The sequence below is a fragment of the Bison bison genome, unplaced genomic scaffold (genome assembly GCF_000754665.1).
Source record: "Bison bison bison isolate TAMUID 2011002044 unplaced genomic scaffold, Bison_UMD1.0 scf7180017864160, whole genome shotgun sequence".
Lineage (NCBI taxonomy): Eukaryota > Metazoa > Chordata > Mammalia > Artiodactyla > Bovidae > Bison > Bison bison.
In genome coordinates, this window is record NW_011494732.1 from 7,122,329 (window position 1) to 7,138,773 (window position 16,445).

At 49.6% G+C, this 16,445-nt stretch overlaps 1 protein-coding gene across 1 annotated transcript; it reads right to left on the bottom strand.

Moving 5' to 3' along the window:
- Positions 1-304: 304 nt before the first annotated feature.
- On the bottom strand, positions 305-16,432 carry P2RX4 (purinergic receptor P2X, ligand-gated ion channel, 4). The gene is made up of 12 exons (XM_010841348.1): positions 16,212-16,432; positions 13,340-13,487; positions 10,172-10,243; positions 9,983-10,055; positions 9,437-9,533; positions 6,168-6,248; positions 5,922-6,063; positions 5,255-5,391; positions 2,234-2,327; positions 2,046-2,111; positions 1,585-1,680; positions 305-882 (listed from the first exon to the last, which is right to left on the bottom strand). The coding sequence occupies exons 1-12, from the start codon at positions 16,343-16,345 to the stop codon at positions 856-858; spliced, it is 1,167 nt and encodes a 388-aa protein (XP_010839650.1). The 5' UTR covers positions 16,346-16,432; the 3' UTR covers positions 305-855.
- Between the last annotated feature and the right edge of the window lie 13 nt (positions 16,433-16,445).

Sequence of the window (16,445 nt, forward strand, 5' to 3'; positions counted from 1 at the left end):
GTCCCCTAAAACTGTGTTCCCTGTAGTATACACCCACACTTTTATGTAAAATGTAAGCACAGGTAAGACACCACAGGAAAAAAAATCCTGTAAACTCCATAGGAACATAAGCTAATGAAGAACCAGACTTCTTAGGCTTTTAAGAGAAGGTTAAAGTAGGGGGAAAAAAAAACTAAGCTCCAGCAATAGACTTGTTTCAGGAACCTTTCTGAACACAGTGAGCTGGGGTAACAGGTGGATTTACTGGTTGAAATAAAAGGGAAGGAAGGAAAGTTCTAGCCCATGCTGTGAAACCACACAGAGATTAAGAAAGTCAATTGTTTTAATGCTTGGTCCTCAGTCATCTTAGTGTAGCTCTTCACAAAGGAAAAACGCTGGCTCCACCTCACGAGTGTGGGGTTGAAGCCTCGGTCGGGGGAAGAGGAACAGCGGCCCAGAGTGCTAAAGAGCTACGACCACACCCGGGGTCCTGCCTTTCTCATAAAGTGCTTAATGGAGCTGTCGGGCCTTGGAGGACCGGCCTGGTCTCCCAGGGGGCTGGAGATGGAAGATTCTGAGGAAAGCCGGCCTTGGAGAAGGCCCCCATGCAGCCATTGCCGCATCACTGGCCTTGGGCCGGAGCTCAGCCCAGTGAGGCTGAACTGAAGGCACGGCAGAGGTGAGCTGGCTGCCATGGTGCAGAGTGGTTTACTGCACAAACCCTACACAGAGAACGCAGGAGCAGCTGGGCAACCCTGCAGTGCTTGTGGAGATGACTCAGAATCTGGAACTTTCTCTGGGATGACGTGGCAGCCTTTTCTCCTTACTCGCTGTGCTCTGATGAGGCCTGTGGAGAGCCCAGGTGAGGGGTGGGCATCATTGGTCCATCTGATTACCAAGACCCTGCAAAGAGCAACATGCCTGTCGTCAGTTGATGTGCTTATGGATACGTGTGCACCCACCAGTTGCTGCCTACAGGTAAGCCTGGACCATTTGGGACAAAGGAGGGTTGGGCACTTTCCCCGAGGACATCTGGATGACCCTCCACAACTGAAAGTACTCAGGTAGGTCCTAGAGGTACCCAACCTTTCTTGCTCTACAAGTCAAATTTAAGTAGAGTGTGGATACAGATTTCGTCATGCTACATTCTCATAAATAACCTGTGCTTAGTCGCTCAGTCGACTCTTTGCAACCCCATGAACTGTAGCCCGCCAGGCTCCTCTGTCCATGGGGATTCTCCAGGCAAGAATATTGGAGTGGGTTGCCATGCCCTCCTCCAGGGGATCTTCCCAACCCAGGGATCAAACCTAGGTCTCCTGCATTGCAGGTGGATTCTTTACCAGCTGAGCTACCAGGGAAGCCCTAACTAGCCTGAGACGTCACTGTTTAAAATGGTGCTAGATTTTAAAGGGTGAGTCCATCTGAAGAAAAGTATGAAGCAAATGTTAGTACGGATGGTCTAGAAATGGAGTGGATGATGAGAGTGGTGTGTGACCGCCTGGGTGGACAATACACCTAAACGTGCTGGGTTCTCACCACTGGTACAAGAGGCAGGTGAGGTCAGGTGCTTTGGCCTGCCTGCTGGGAGTTCAGGAGGCGGCCTACCTGCTCATAGTCTTCCACGTATTTATATTTCTTCTCTCGATAGTAGTATCTCTTCTTCATGCAGTAGAGGACTATGACGTCACACAGCACTGTGGCCTGAATGTGGCGCAGGGCAAGAAAGAATGAGCCAAGTTGCTGTGGTCTCTGCTCTTCTGTGCGTGCCCCTTCCCATGACACCTGGGATCCTCCAAGGAAAGGAAAGGCTCCCCCATCTCTCGGGGCAAACGATTAGGCCCCAAAGGGCATGGTCTTAGAGAATGGCAGGTGGAGGCAGCAGGATGGGGAAAGGGAAACGAGGCTGGAGGGCTGAGTCTAGAAACAAATCTGGGGTCAAGGGGAAGGACCGGGGTGGCAGTGGAGAGTCTCAATTTGCTGTGCTAGCCACTGCTGGGAGGGCTGCAACCCTGGGGCAGGGTGGGGGGTGGGGATGAGTAACTGGAAGGTCTAAATGAGCCACTCACCACCCCTAAGAGCGCCAAGCCGGAACCAATGTTGATCATGGTGGGGATGATGTCAAATTTCCCAGCCTGTGAGCGATAGGAGAAAAAGAAAAAGTTGTGATGGGGGTAGAGAGTGGGCCCTCTGCCCCCCGACCAACCCAGAAGAAGACTACTGGGCTCTGAACAAGGGGAGCCGGTGGCCAGGCTACCTTTCCAAACACGATGATGTCAAAGCGGATGCCATAGGCTTTGATGAGCGTGCGGTGCTCAGCACCGTTCAGGTCGCTGTAGTACTTGGCAAACCTGTGGAGAGAAGGCCAGGCTACAGTGCAAAGGCACAGGTGGCCTGAGACAGCATCTGGATCCTGGCAAGGGTTGTCAGAGTGAACTGCTGAGGCCCTGGCGGAGTTGGCACGGGCTAAGGATTCACTCAAGCCTGCATGCTGTATAGACCACACTCTAGTATTCTTGCCTGGAAAATCCCATGGATGGAGGAGCCTGGTAGACTACAGTCCATAGGGTCACAAAGAGTCGGACACAACTGAGCAACTTCACTTCACGTCTTCTAGCTCCTCAAGGCCTTTCCTGGCTAATGTGAGCCATGTGGGAGAAGGGCTGGCCTGCTGAGGAGGAGGGCACCTGGGCCCACAGTGCAGAAGGCCTGGAATGCAGGCAGAAGGGCATACAAAGAGATCCCCCATCTGTCATCTCTGTCACCTGCTACGACTTAAAACCAGAACTTCCTCCTCTGAAAGTCCTTCCTGACACTGCTGAGCCCCCTGCCTCTCTGAGAAAGGAGACCGTGGCCACTAATAAAAGGTGGCCAGGCAGCAGCAATCATGAAGACTGCTTTGTGGGTGGGAAAGACAGCATCAGCATTGGACCTTTTTTTTTTAAATTAAAGAACCTTTGACCCATCAGTAGGAAGAGTAGATGAAAAAAATGTGGTATGTCCACACAGTGGAATATTATTTAGCCATAAAAAGAGAGGTACTGATAAATGCTACAACGTGGATGAACCTGGAAAAAAAATGATGCTAAGTGAAAGAAGCCAGTCACAGAAGGCCACCCCTATGATATGAGTCCCTTCCTATGAAATTCAAGAATCAGTAAATTAGGTAGATTACTGGTTGCCAGGGGCTGAGGTAGATGGAAGGATAGAGAGGTGAAAGCTTAAGAAGCTGGGGTTTCTTTCTGAGGTGATGAAAACATTCTAAAATTGCAGTAATCATTGCACAACTCTGAATATGAATATGCTTTAAAAAAACCCTCTGAATTCTACTTTAAATGGGTGAACTGTGTAGAATATGAACTATATCTCAATAAAGCCACTTAAAAAGAACAAGAGAGGGAATGTTGTGGGGAAAACCACTGAGATTTTTACCATTTGCTGCCCATGTTACACAGGGGATCCACCAGGAGCCTAAGCTGTGGCCTGAGATCTGTCTGGCTCCCAACTTCCATGCTGTGGTCCAGGCCTGGGGAACTCAGGTGGGACTAATGCTGACGGGTGTCCTTGTGAGGACTTTTCTCTGTTCTGGGGTTCCAGCCCAAGCTGGAGGGTTTTCCACAGTGGTTTCTACAAGAACTGTGTAACCACAGAGATAGAGCAGTGCAAATCAGACTTCCTTATTAGGAAAAAATGTAAGTATCTTCCCTTCTAATCAGTGAACCAGATGGTTCAAAAGGACAGCAGATCCTGCATGCATTTGATTCCATACATCATCACTAGGCTTCTCTGATAGCTCGGTTGGCAAAGAATCCGCCTGCACTGCAGGAGACCCCGGTTAGATTCCTGGGTCAGGAAGATCCACTAGAGAAGGGACAGGCTACCTACTCCAGTATTCTTGGGCTTCCCTTGTGCCTCAGCTGGTAAAGAATCTGCCTGAAATCGGGAGACCTGGGTTCTATCACTGGGTTGGGAAGATCCTCTGGAGAAGGGAAAGGCTACCCACTCCAGTATTCTGGCCTGGAGAAGTCCATGGACTTTGTAGTCCATGGGTCCCAAAGAGTAGGACAGGACTGAGCAACTTTCACGTCACTTCACTTCATCACCACTAGAGGGCGATAAGTGCAGGACAAGAGCACCATTCTTCATTCTTGCTGGGAGAATTCCACAGACGGAGGAGCCCGGCAGGCTATACAGTCCACAGGGTCACAAAGAGTCAGACGTGACTGAAATGACTTAGCACACAACAGCACAGCCTGCTCAGATGGTCCTCCCTGGTGCTTGGTTTTGGTGTGGAAAATGCAACAAAGACCGCATGAAAATGTACATGGTGCAGATTTCATTGGGTCAAGGAAGTGACAATTGTCAGCCAAAAAGTGACTGGTCCCTCAGCCCTCTCCTCAGATTACCAGCTGCACTGGTTTGAATACTGTCCCCCAAGTTCATGTCTACCTAGAACCTGTGGGTGCGACCTTACTTACAAATAGGGTCTCCGCAGATGTAATCACAGTTAAGATGAGGTCATACGGGATTGGGGTGGACCCCAAATCCTATACAACTGGTGTCCTTATAAAAGACGAAGGACACATAGGGACACAGACACAGAAAGGAGGAGGCCATGGGATGACAGAGGCAGAGACTGGAGCGATGCATCTGTAAGCCAGGGACCACCAAGGGTTGTCAGGAGCCATCAGAAGCAGGAAGAGGCCAGGAGGTACACTGGCCTGTATATACAGGAGCCTGGCCTGCAGATGCACTGATCTGAGGCTTCTGTTCTCCAGAATTGTGAGAACAGAGTCCTGCCACTTGGAGCCAGCCAGTTTGTCGTCGTTTGTTAGGGCAGTCCTGGGGAACGAATGCACAGCACTTCCCACACGGATGTACCAGCAAAGGCCTTTCCTGAGACGAAAACCTGTATCCCTGCTCCTTGGAGATTCTAGGGGCCAGATCACCTAAGAAGCCAATTCACGAGTCAGGCCCCAGAGGCCTTTGGACTGGAGGACCACAGACTCAGCCATTCCTCAGAATTAGTGGCACGGTCCTGGTGGAGGCTGGTCTGGGAAAGCTAAAGCAGGCAGACTCTCCTGGAGGCAAGAAAAGGCAGGGAGGGCTCTCACGGGTTGGAATGCCACAGGGGCGAGGCCCTGCTTGGACCACTCTCCCTGGAGCATGCCTCCCCTCCTGCCCTTGGTCTTGGGTGGGCATGGAGGCCCCCACTGGGGAGTGATCCAGTTGCCATCGCCCCCAACACATGAGGCATGGGGCCCAAGCTCGCACCCACCTGAAATTGTAGCCTGGGGATACGTTGTGGGCCAAGTCACGGGTGTCTAGGCGGCGGAAGGAATACCTGGGCAGGCAGAAGGAGGCGGCCCTGTCCAGGTTGCAGTTCCACTTGATCTGGATGCCCATGATGCCTCCCTGTGGGGTGCGAGCAGAGCCCGTTCTAGAAGGTGATGTGTCAAAGGTCGTGCTAGAACAGCCAGGACTGGGACCTCTCTGGTGGTTCAGTGGCCAAGACTCTCCACTCCCAAAGCCAGAGGCCTGGGTTCAATCCCTGATCAGAGAACTAGGTCCCACAACTAAACACCCTGAATGAGGCAGCTAAGGACCCCGCATGCCACAGTGTAGATCCCATGCACTCCAACTAAGACCATGTGTGCATGCTAAGCCGCTTCAGTCATGTCCGACTCTTTGCGATCCCATGGACTGTATCCCGCCAGGCTACTCTGTCCATGAGATTCTCCAGGCAAGAATACTGGAGTGGGTTGCTATGCCCTCCTCCGGGGGATCTTCCCCACTCAGGGATCAAACCCGGGTCTCTCACATTGCAGGCGGATTCTTTACCAGCTGAGCCACCAAGGAAGCCATAACTAAGACCTAGTACAGCCAAATAAATAAATACATAATTTTTTTTTTTTTTTTAAAGAAAAGCCAAGACCTGCACCCACCTCAATGGCTATGTCCTGGAAGCTGTGCCCTGCGCTTTCCACAATTTTTCCAAGTCGGAATATGGGGCAGAAGGGATCTGTTTTCGCATCATAAATGCACGTTTTGAGGTAGGCGGTGGTGATGTTGGGAAGGATATTCCTCCTAAAGTCAGGAGGAAGCAGAAAATAGGAGCGAGGAAAACCTCAAAGAAGAGCCAGAAGTTTCTCCAAGACATTGGTGAACTCACACGGCTGGTCGCCACTTACTTGCTGAAGTTAAATTTGGGATACCAGATGTTGTTCTTAACCAAAAGAGTGAAGTTTTCTGCAGCCTTTAAAAAAGCAGGCCTGAAAAAAATTATAACATATTGTTAATAAAAGTACAAACATATGTACACTCCTAATATACCTAGGTAATATTTTTAAGCAGCAGACACACGTGTGTCTTACAATATCACTTTGCCAAAAAAAAAGTAAAACATTTCTCATGGGTTTGTTTTTTTTTGCTACTCTCCTTTGCATAAACACTAGGTCAAGAGAGGAGACAGTAAACCAAGGTTTCTGGTTTCTTCCAAGCACAGAAGGGCAGGGCCTTTTCCTTGAGGCCATGGGAATTTAAGAACCTGAGGAACAGTTACCGACCTGGGTGGGAGGGGCAGGGCCTCCTGGCCTCCCTAGCAATCACTGGGTCTGGCAGGTGCTGGATTTCAGGGCTTACCTCAGGTGTCCGCAACAGATCTGGTTTAACAAGTGAAAGCAAAGGTGAGTTCACCTAGAGGCTGGAAACAGCATGTGGCGCGAGACTGCTGCTGCACCACCTCTTCCCGGAAGTGCCACGTCAGCTTCTGCTGACGGCAGGAGCAGAATCTGTCCCGAGATGGGGGGCGGGTACTCTGCCTTAGGGCATTTCTACAGGGGGATGTGGTACTGTGAAGTGACCCCTTGGTGGAGGAGGCCCCCGGACCCTGGTCGAATTTTTTTTTTTTTGGCTGCATCACCTGGCATGCAGAATCTCTGTTCCTCGACCAAGAATTGAACCTGTGCCCCCAGCAGCGTAAGTGCAGAGTCTTAGCCACTGGACCACCAGAGAATCCCTCAACTCACCTTTTTTTTTTAATTGACATTCATTTCGAAATAAAACTTTCCATCATGACTATAAAAAAATATCATTTGCCACAAGTCAGAGGTCATCATTCAAATACATATAACTAAGTCAGAACAATGTCATTACAAACTGTGGTTCCCATTTTGTCGTGTACTGAGCCTGGGGCTTGTTCTTGGTGAGAAATGGAAATCAGTGAGGGATACAGACTCCTGACCAGCACCTCCTCCTTGACATTGGCTCAGGGCTGAGTAAGAGTGAAGACAGGAATGCCTTTCTCTCCATGTGACTCAGTGTTATTTCATGTTATCAGTAAACACTTAAAAACCATCCTACACTGATGTAATCTATAATAGCGCTGTGCAGTGAAAATATACTGTGAGACACAAAGTGTTAGTCGCTCAGCTGTGTCTGACTCTTTGCAACCCCATGGACTGTACCCTGCCAGGCTCCTCTGTCCATGGAATTCTCCAGGCAAGAATACTGGAGTGGGGTGCCATTCCCTTCTCCAGGGGATCTTCCCAACCCAGGGATCAAGACACAAACTGTGTTGTAATTTAAGTTTCCTGATAGTCACATTAAAAAGTAACAAGTGAAATGAACTTTTCTATAATAACTCAATGTGTCTAAAATAATATTCCAACACGTAAACAACAAAGAATATTATTAATGAGATACTGTGATTTGGTCGCTAAGTTGTGTCTGACTCTTGTGACCCCATGGACTGTACCCCACCAGGCTCCTCTGTCCACTGTATTTCCCAGGCAAGAATACTGGAATGGGTTGCCATTTCTTTCTCTAGGGGGTCTTCCTGACCCAAGGATGTAACTGACATCTCCTGCATTGCAGGTGGATTCTTTACTGCTGAGCCATGAGGGAAGCCCTAATCAGATATTACATATCCTTTTCTTAAATAATTTAAAGTATGCAAAACCTGGAGTGTATTTTACCCTGAGAGCTCATTTTGGACCCAGCTGCATTTCCTCCTTCCTTTCTTTCCTAGGCATGCAGCATGTTAATTTCCTGGCTGTGATGGAACCCATGACCCCTGCATTGATAGCACGGAGTCTTAACCACCTACTCACCAGGTAAGTCCCCCAGGCTGCATTTCAAGAACTCAGTAGCCACACGTGGCCACCAGCTCCATAAGGTCCTTTCCAGCCCCAGAACGCTAGGATTCCTTGTCTTGTGAAATTCCCTTCCGTAGCCAGAGCTGCTGCCCTCAGCAACCTGCAGATCTCAACACTGTCTTGTGTTGAGACACACTCAGGATGATGTTCATCTGGTTACCTGCTCCCCTGGGCTTATCTAGGCCTCAGTCTGAATTCTGAGTAAGGAAGGCCTCCAGGTTGCTAGCGATTCCAGACTCCAAAAGCGTTACCTCTAGCTCCACCCACTCACAGCACAGATGATCACAGTTAGGCTGTGTTACTCAGTGTTACTCAAGGCAACCTTGAACCTGCTCTAGTTTATCAAATACATGTCCATGAACATTAATAATCTTCCTGCCCAGCATCTGCTCCCCTTTTTTCTGGTAACAGAACTCCATGCTTCCTTTAGAATCCACTCAGCCTGTGTCATCTGGGTGGATCTGACTTCACCTCTAGCCAGGAAGGCCTGTGACCCAGGCCCGAGTCATAAGCAAAATCCATCCCCCAACCACAGGAATGGGCTGGATGGGTTGACAGATGTGGCTGAAAATGTAAAGACGGACAGGTCTAGAATCTCTATGGGTTTTCCAGGTGGCACAGTGGTAAAGAATCTGCCTGCCAATGCAGGAGACTCAAGAGACACAGGTTTGATCCCTGGGTTGGGAAGATCCCTGGGAGGAAGGCATGGCAACCCACTCCAGTACTCTTGCCTAGAGAATCCTCATGGACAGAGTAGCCTGGCGGGCTACAGTCCATAGGGTTGCAAAGAGTCGGACATGACTGAGCACACACAGAACCTCTATGGACAGCTGGGCAGGGAGACCTGGGATACGTCCTGGGTCCTGGGAATGAAGCTAACAAGGAAGAAAGCAGAGGCCAGAGGTGGAGACTCAGATGCTGTCCCCTGAGGCCCAGATCTAGCCATGCTGGGATCTCTGTGGTTAGCTGAACAATAAACCGCCCCCACTGTGAATGCATGTGTGTGAGCATGCATATGTGTGTGTGTGTGTGTGTGTGTGCACATACCCGCTAAAGGCCCTGAGAACTGTTTCCTGTCAGTTACTTGCAACTGACAGATTTCTAACATAGAAATAAGTCATCTGCACTCTTATCATGGGTGATAAACACCGTGGCCCATCCGCCACTGATGGTTGAGAACCGTCAGCCCAGGGAAGCCTGCCAGCACAGGCTGACACTGAGAGCACAAAGCCCAATTCCCGGTTGCCTCCCCCAAGCCCGAGACCCAGCCTTGAGGACACTTGCGTTCCTTGAGTAGGACTCACTTTGGCACTTCTGTGTCGTCCTCCACCGGGCACCAGGCTGCCACCTCACATGTCTTCAAGGTCCCATTGAATGACACGCACCTCCCTGTCGCGACTCCTACAGGGAAGAGGGGCACCCAGGTCTGTGGGGGTCTTCTACTTTCTACTTTGTGAGTCAGAGTGGAAGCTCTGCCATGCATCCTATGCAGTCAGTCTCAAGCTATTCCAATCCTGGGATTTACACTGTCCAGAGATTCAAACTGGAGGAAAAGATCTGCCTGAGACCTAGCCACATCTCTGCTTTGCCGATCACAGGGTGATGCTGAGCCACGGGACAGGGCAAGATCTGGGATGGTTTCTGGGGTGCAAAGGACAGAGATGAATTTCGAGAGGGTCCCGGGAGCCCCGTCTGGGTCATGTGAAGGCACTGGGGGGTGCGGGGGATTCCTCCACCACGGAGATCTCCCTCTGAGAGGGCCCCTCCCCCACCACGGGGAGGCAGTCTGGTTGGAGGCTGCCCTCCCCAGCCTAAGCGTCTCCTGTGGGGTCATGGTCACAGATTCATACCGCTGCTGTGGGTGCCTGCAGAGCCGGCAGTGCAGTTGGCATCAGTTTCACACACAGTGGTCTTACCCGGGATCTGGAGGAGGAAGAACCAGTGAAAACAGGTTTCACACAGCCTGGCCCCACCTACTGAGGGACAAGGATGGAGATGGGGGTATGAGGCCCAAGGCTCTTCTCCAAGAAGCTCCCTACCTCAGGACAGAGGCCTTGTGTCTGATTCATGGTGATGACCATGTTGGTCATGATGAAGACAGAATTTTCCTCCTGCAGAGAGGGCAGAGGGGAGACAGAGCTGCGTGTGACCTTCAGGGGAGCCAGGCAGAGCCACAAGGAGGGTCGGACATTATTAAGACAGCACCTTTCACTCCTCCCACATGCCACACCAGAAGTAATTAAACACTGATCTTAGGGTCTCCCGTTCTTGCCTATGACAGTTTATAACCGACTGGAAACAGGGACTCAAACACCTGCACATGTGTTCACAGCAGCAGCATTTACAACAGGCCAAAGGTGGAAATAACTCTGCATCTATCAAGGGGTGAATGGATAAATAAACTGTCTAATGGGTGAATGGATAAACAAACTGCAGTCCACACCTGTGATGGAATATGACTCAGCCATACAAAGGAGCAAAGCACGGACATGGCTACAAGGTGGATGAACTTCAGAATATGACGCTGAGTCCAAGAAGTCAGATACAAAAGGCCGCGTAGTCTGTGAGCCCATTGATATGAAATGTACAGAAGAGGCAAATCCAGAGACAGAAAGTAGGTTAGTGGGTGTAATGGGGTCGGGGTGGGGGGGAAGGTGGACGAGAAGGTGATAACTTAATGAGTGTGGGGTTTTCTTTCAGACTGATAAAAATGTTCTGGAGCTAGACTGAGGTGATGTTGGACATCCCTGTGAATGTGCTAAATGCCACTGAATTTGTCATTCTGAATTGGTTAATAATGCAATACGTGAATTTCACCTCCATTAAAAAAAAAATAAAACATGTCTACACTCTGAAACAGTTCCTTAATAAAGCTTGATTTGTTGAGGGAAAAGAGCCAAGAAGTGCCTGGAATATCCTTTGCCAACTGGACTACCTCAGAGGCCCAGAAACATGAGAGCACAAGTTTGGCTGGTTCTCTTTCCTAACAGGAACTAAAGTAAATACATCAAACATACTATACAGAAGACCCAATCAGGGTTAGCCACTGACACTTCTCCCTTAGAGAAGGTTCTGTTTCCTCCTCCCAAGGCAGCCCACCAGGCTCCCCCATCCCTGGGATTCTCCAGGCAAGAACACCGGAGTGGGTAGTGACCTTCTAGTACATGGAATAAAAGACAAAGGTCCTGCAAATTCAAGTTGGACCTTCCACAATGGCCACTGATACTCTAAAATGAAATGCTCTGAGCAGTTCACACTTCCAGGAAGAGCAGTCAGTGCGGGGAGCCATCAAGGAAACTCAGGGACCAAAGAGTTTCCAGATGTCTCCACCCCCAGGTCTGACAAGGTGATGGAAGCTCTGGGAACAGTTGGCATCTTTCAAGGACACATGGAACGTGAAGTCGCTCAGTCATGTCTGACTCTCTGCGATTCCATGGACTGTAGCCTACCAGGCTCCTCAGTCCATGGAATTTTCCAGGCAAGAGTACTGGAGTGGGTTGCCATTTCCTTCTCCAGGGGATCTTCCCAACCCAGGGATCAAACTCAGGTCTCCTGCACTGTAGGCAGACGCTTTACCGTCTGAGCCACCAGGGAAGCCCCTTTCAAGGACAGGCCTGGAGCAAAGCATGTTAGGAGTGGAGGAAATGGCTGGAGGGGGAGGCATGATGATGGGGCAGGAGACCCGGGGCAGGTGCCCTGTCAGGCTCCCATGTTCCATACACAGACACATTGCTCGCTCGGTGTTTACAGAAGACTGCTCCCACATCGCTCCTGAGTTAGACCTGAACCAGTCAGTGAGATTTACTTTTTGGTTCCTATTTCTTATTTCCTTTAAGTTTAAAGAAATTTCGGTCTGGAGGTGAGCTGAGTAGATGTGGTGCAAACAGATATTTGTGTTCCGTCTTTGGAGAAGCAGAAGGGTATCATGAGAGCTCGTGAGGAGAACCCTGCAGAACTCACGTGGACCCCAGCCCTGATCCGAGATGGAAGGAGAAGTTGCTGTATTTTCCCTTCTACCAAGGGCCACAAGCAGGGTGCCGTATCCTTCTGCGTGTTCAGTAAACAGGCTGAGCGTGATATTCCTAGAACCTGCCTCGATGAGGCTGTGGCTTTGCAGGAAGCAGAGGTCTCTCTGTCGGGACAGGCACCTACAGGACCAGCTGCCTCCAGCAAACTATAAATCCTCTGTTCCATTTGACCTTTATGGCTCCATTAGCTCTGACTTCTCTCTGGGCATCCCCCTAGACCCTTTCCTTGAGAAGGCAAAAGGAAAATGAACACACTTGAAGAAAAAAAAGAGTTTCTAAAGTCCTTGCTCTGAGCCAAGAGTTGGCAGCGTATCTGCACCTGGCCAGCCCAGTCACCTGAGCATGGGGGCCATCTGGAAAGATATGTGGGGACTGGCTATGGATCACAGTCATATCATGGTTAAAGAGAGTCAATATTTAACTTGGAGCTTGTGGATTAACAGATGGAAGACTACGATGCTGTGTCAGCTTCTTCCCTTCCCTTTGTTCCTGATGGAATCCCATGTGGGTAGGTGTGGGTAGGTCTGTTTCCTTCTTGTTTGGCTTTGGGTCTCTAATGGCTGGGGCTTCCCAGGTGGCTCAGTGGTAAAGAATCTGCCTACAATGCAAGAGATGTGGGTTCGATCCCTGGGTAGGGAAGATCCCTTGGAAAAGGAAATGGCAACCCACTCTAGAATTCTTGCCTGGGAAATCACATGGACAGAGGAGCCTGGTGAGCTACAGTCCATGGGGATGCAAGAGTTGGACACAACTCCACAACTCAACAACAACTCTAATGACTGAAAAGATCTACCTTGCAGGTTTACAACAATAAAGTTAAATCATAAAATGTGGAAAGGTGAAAGTTTCACCTGCACTTTTCCCAGGATTTAAAACATAAGCTTTTTCACCTTTCAGGGCCTGAGACAGACCGAGATGTCCATATGGAAAGCTTCCTATGTTTAAGCCAGCCATGTTTTAGGGCTGAAGAAACACAGCTGATTGAATATTGCCTGTGGGACCCTAAGCCAAAAAGAGGCCTGTCTACTCTGCTTTCTTGGACTAGAACAATCAGTGTGGGCACTGGTGATCATTAGCACTCTGGGCATGCCGATCACCAGTCAGGTGGGCAAAGTCAAAGGGAAAGCAGTGAACTACAGGCCTGAGCTTTAAAAGACAGAGTCACAGTGGGAGGCTTACCTGAGCTGGAATCACATAATCAGCTACATCCCAGATCCGGAATCCAAGTTTAGAGGTGTTGGTCATGGTGACGCCCTTGGCTTTCACAGTAACTGAGCTGACCACAGAGTCTGTTTCCTGGTAACCCTTTTCCCACACAAACACCCACCTATAAAATAAAACAGGTCTCTTAAATTGCAGATATGGAGAGCCTACTGGACAGTGAGTTGCTGTCAGAAGTCAGAAACAGATGGTTTCACAACAGTCGCTATATAAATAAATATTACCTCATCCTGTGACTGATAACACAATTAGATAACTGAGAAGTGTTCAGTCTCTTTTTGAAGGAAGAATTACCTTTGATCACATTTGGAAAAGAGATCACAATTTCACCAAGAGGAACTGAATCAGGAAGTTAAGAGATGGTGTTTTTCTTTTTTTTCTTTTCCAAATCCCCTAAATTCAGATCCTGAGTCAGATTTGATCACAGCAAGACATATAAAAGCAAAGCATTTACTGCTTAAAAATCCTCATAACAGAGGCAGACAACCCTCCACAGGAACCCTATAAAGTTACACTGCCCAGGAACTTCACTGGTGGCCCAGTGGTTAAGAATCTGCCTGATAACACAAAGGACATGGGTTCAATCCCTGGTCAGGGTAGATTCCACATGCCTTGGGGCAACTAAGCCCGTGTAACACAACTACTGAGCCAGTGCTCTAGAGCCCATGCTCTGCAATAAGAGAAGCAACCACAATGAGAAGCCCGAGCTCTGCAGCGCAGAACAGCCCCCACTTGCCGCAACTAGACAAAGCCGGTGTTGCAGCAGTGAAGACCCAGTGCAGCCCAAAATAAACTGATTTAAAAAAAAAGCTGCATTGCCCAACAGAAATACAACACAAGTCATATATGTAATTTAAACATTTCTAGTAGCGATGCTAAAAAGAAACAGGTAAAATTAATTTTAATGATGTATTTTATGTAACTCAATATGTCCAATATATCTTAACATTATCAATATAAGATGTGTTAATATGATATTTAACTTTTTTTTCGTACTATGCCCTTGAAATCTGGCGTGCATTTTACAGTGACAGCACATTTCGATTCGGAGCAGGAATACTTCAAATGCGCAACAGCCTCATGGGACTTCTGGCTTCCATACAGTACAAGTGCCAGTGTACTGTGTGTAGTCTAGAACTTTAAGATACCCCAGAGTAGGTGTAAACTGATCCTCCTACGAGCAGCAAAAGCCAAAAGGAAAAAGCTGCATGACAATTCCTGATTCCAAAGGTCCAACCTAGCACCGTGAGTTTAGTGAACCCATTAGCGGTGGTGGTTTAGTCACTAAGTCGTGTTTGACTCTTGAGACCCCATGGACTGTAGCCCACCAGGCTCCTCTGTCCATGGGATTTTCCAGGCAAGAATACTGAAATGGATTGCCATTTCCTTCTCCAAGGGATCTTCCTGACCCATGAGTCGAACCCAGGTCTCTTGCATTCCAGGCAGATTCTTTACCGACTGAGCTATGAGGGAAGCCCAACCCATTAGTAATGGGTTTCAAAATTGAGGGGTCCATCCCAATCACTGGGTTGGTTGTGACGATACTTTGTGACTTAATGAATCCAAACCTGGGGGTTGGCCAGGTGGTTGTGATGTAGACTCCATACCTGGAAAGCCATTTTAGTGAACACTGTCAGTACCTACTGCTGCTGTGCCGATAGATGGTTAGAAGCCAAACCTGCCAGATCATGTGGATTCTTTCAGGCAGTGTTAACAGATTCCGAGCCCCACCCCAGTGGAGGGGGGTGGATTCCTGTTACCGTTAATTCCACAGATGAGTCTCTCATGATCAGATAGGTTTGGGAAACACTAAGACACTGGTTCCTAAACTTTGCTGCACATCAGAATCACCTGGGGAGGTGGTCATACTCTACAGCACTTCAATCAGAAGATCTGGGTCTGAGAGCCGGTAATCAGTATATTTTAAAGATCCCCAAATGGCTCTATGTGCAGTTTGGGGAACACTGTATTAGGCCTTTTAACAAAACAAAACAAACAAACAAAAAATGATGCAGCAGATAACATCTGTCAGCTCAGCACCTGTACACACTCCAGGTGGACCATGAAGGCGGGCCCAGTTGGTAAATTAATTTCCACCTCCTGGCTAGAGTTTAATTTTAGTGTAATGGGTACACCAATTAACGTTAAGCACTCGGTAAGGACTTATGGTGGCAGGATAGGTAAGCAAAGAGGGCAGCATGGCAAATGATGAGGTTAGGGCTGGTGCTTATACCAAAGACTCCAACAACCCCACAATATGAAGGAAATGAACTTTAAGTGATTTTTCAAAGTGTGACCTGGTATCTTGGGTTACCACATGATGCTCAAAGGAAAGGACAGGAAGCCACAGAGCCCAAAGGAACCAAGTGGAAGTCTCAAAACTTGGCTTCTGTCAGCTGACCATCAGAATGGGAAGTGAAGAGCAAAGAGTGAGAGGTTTAGGGCGAAGCCCTCCCAGCCCCCGTCAAAGGCCATCGGGGAGCAAGTGAGAAGGGCAAGAAGCAGGAATGGCGAGGATGAAGGTCTAGCTAGGCTTTGCCTTCAAGACACAACATCAAAGCAGTCTCCGGACCCAGACCCGGGACAGAGCCGGTCCCCCTCGAGGCTGGGGGTGGAGTGGAGTAGATGGAGGATTCGGGGAGTGGGGATATGTCACAGGCTTCGGGTCGCTGTCCCCAGGACCCCACCTGGAGGGCGCTCGCGGGGCTCAGCCGAGGACCTAGGCCAGGATGAGCAGGTGCGCGGCCGGGACCCAGGAGGAGTTCCCGGCCTTCGGACCACGCCCTGACCCCAGGACCCCCGCGAAGCGGATGCCCGCGGCCGCGCTCACCCGATGACGTAGGCCAGGATGAGCAGCTGCACCGTGCGGTTCATGAGCCCCACTTTACGGCTGCGGATGAGCACGATGCGCGGCGTGTCGTACTCGAACAGGAAGGCCCCCAGCACCGTGCAGCAGCCCGTCATGGCGCCGCCGCCGCGCCGCCCGGCTCTGCGCTCTAGGCCCGGTTGCCGGCCCCGCCGCCGCGTCCCTGCCCGGGAGCCCCGCCTGGAATCGCCGTTCGCG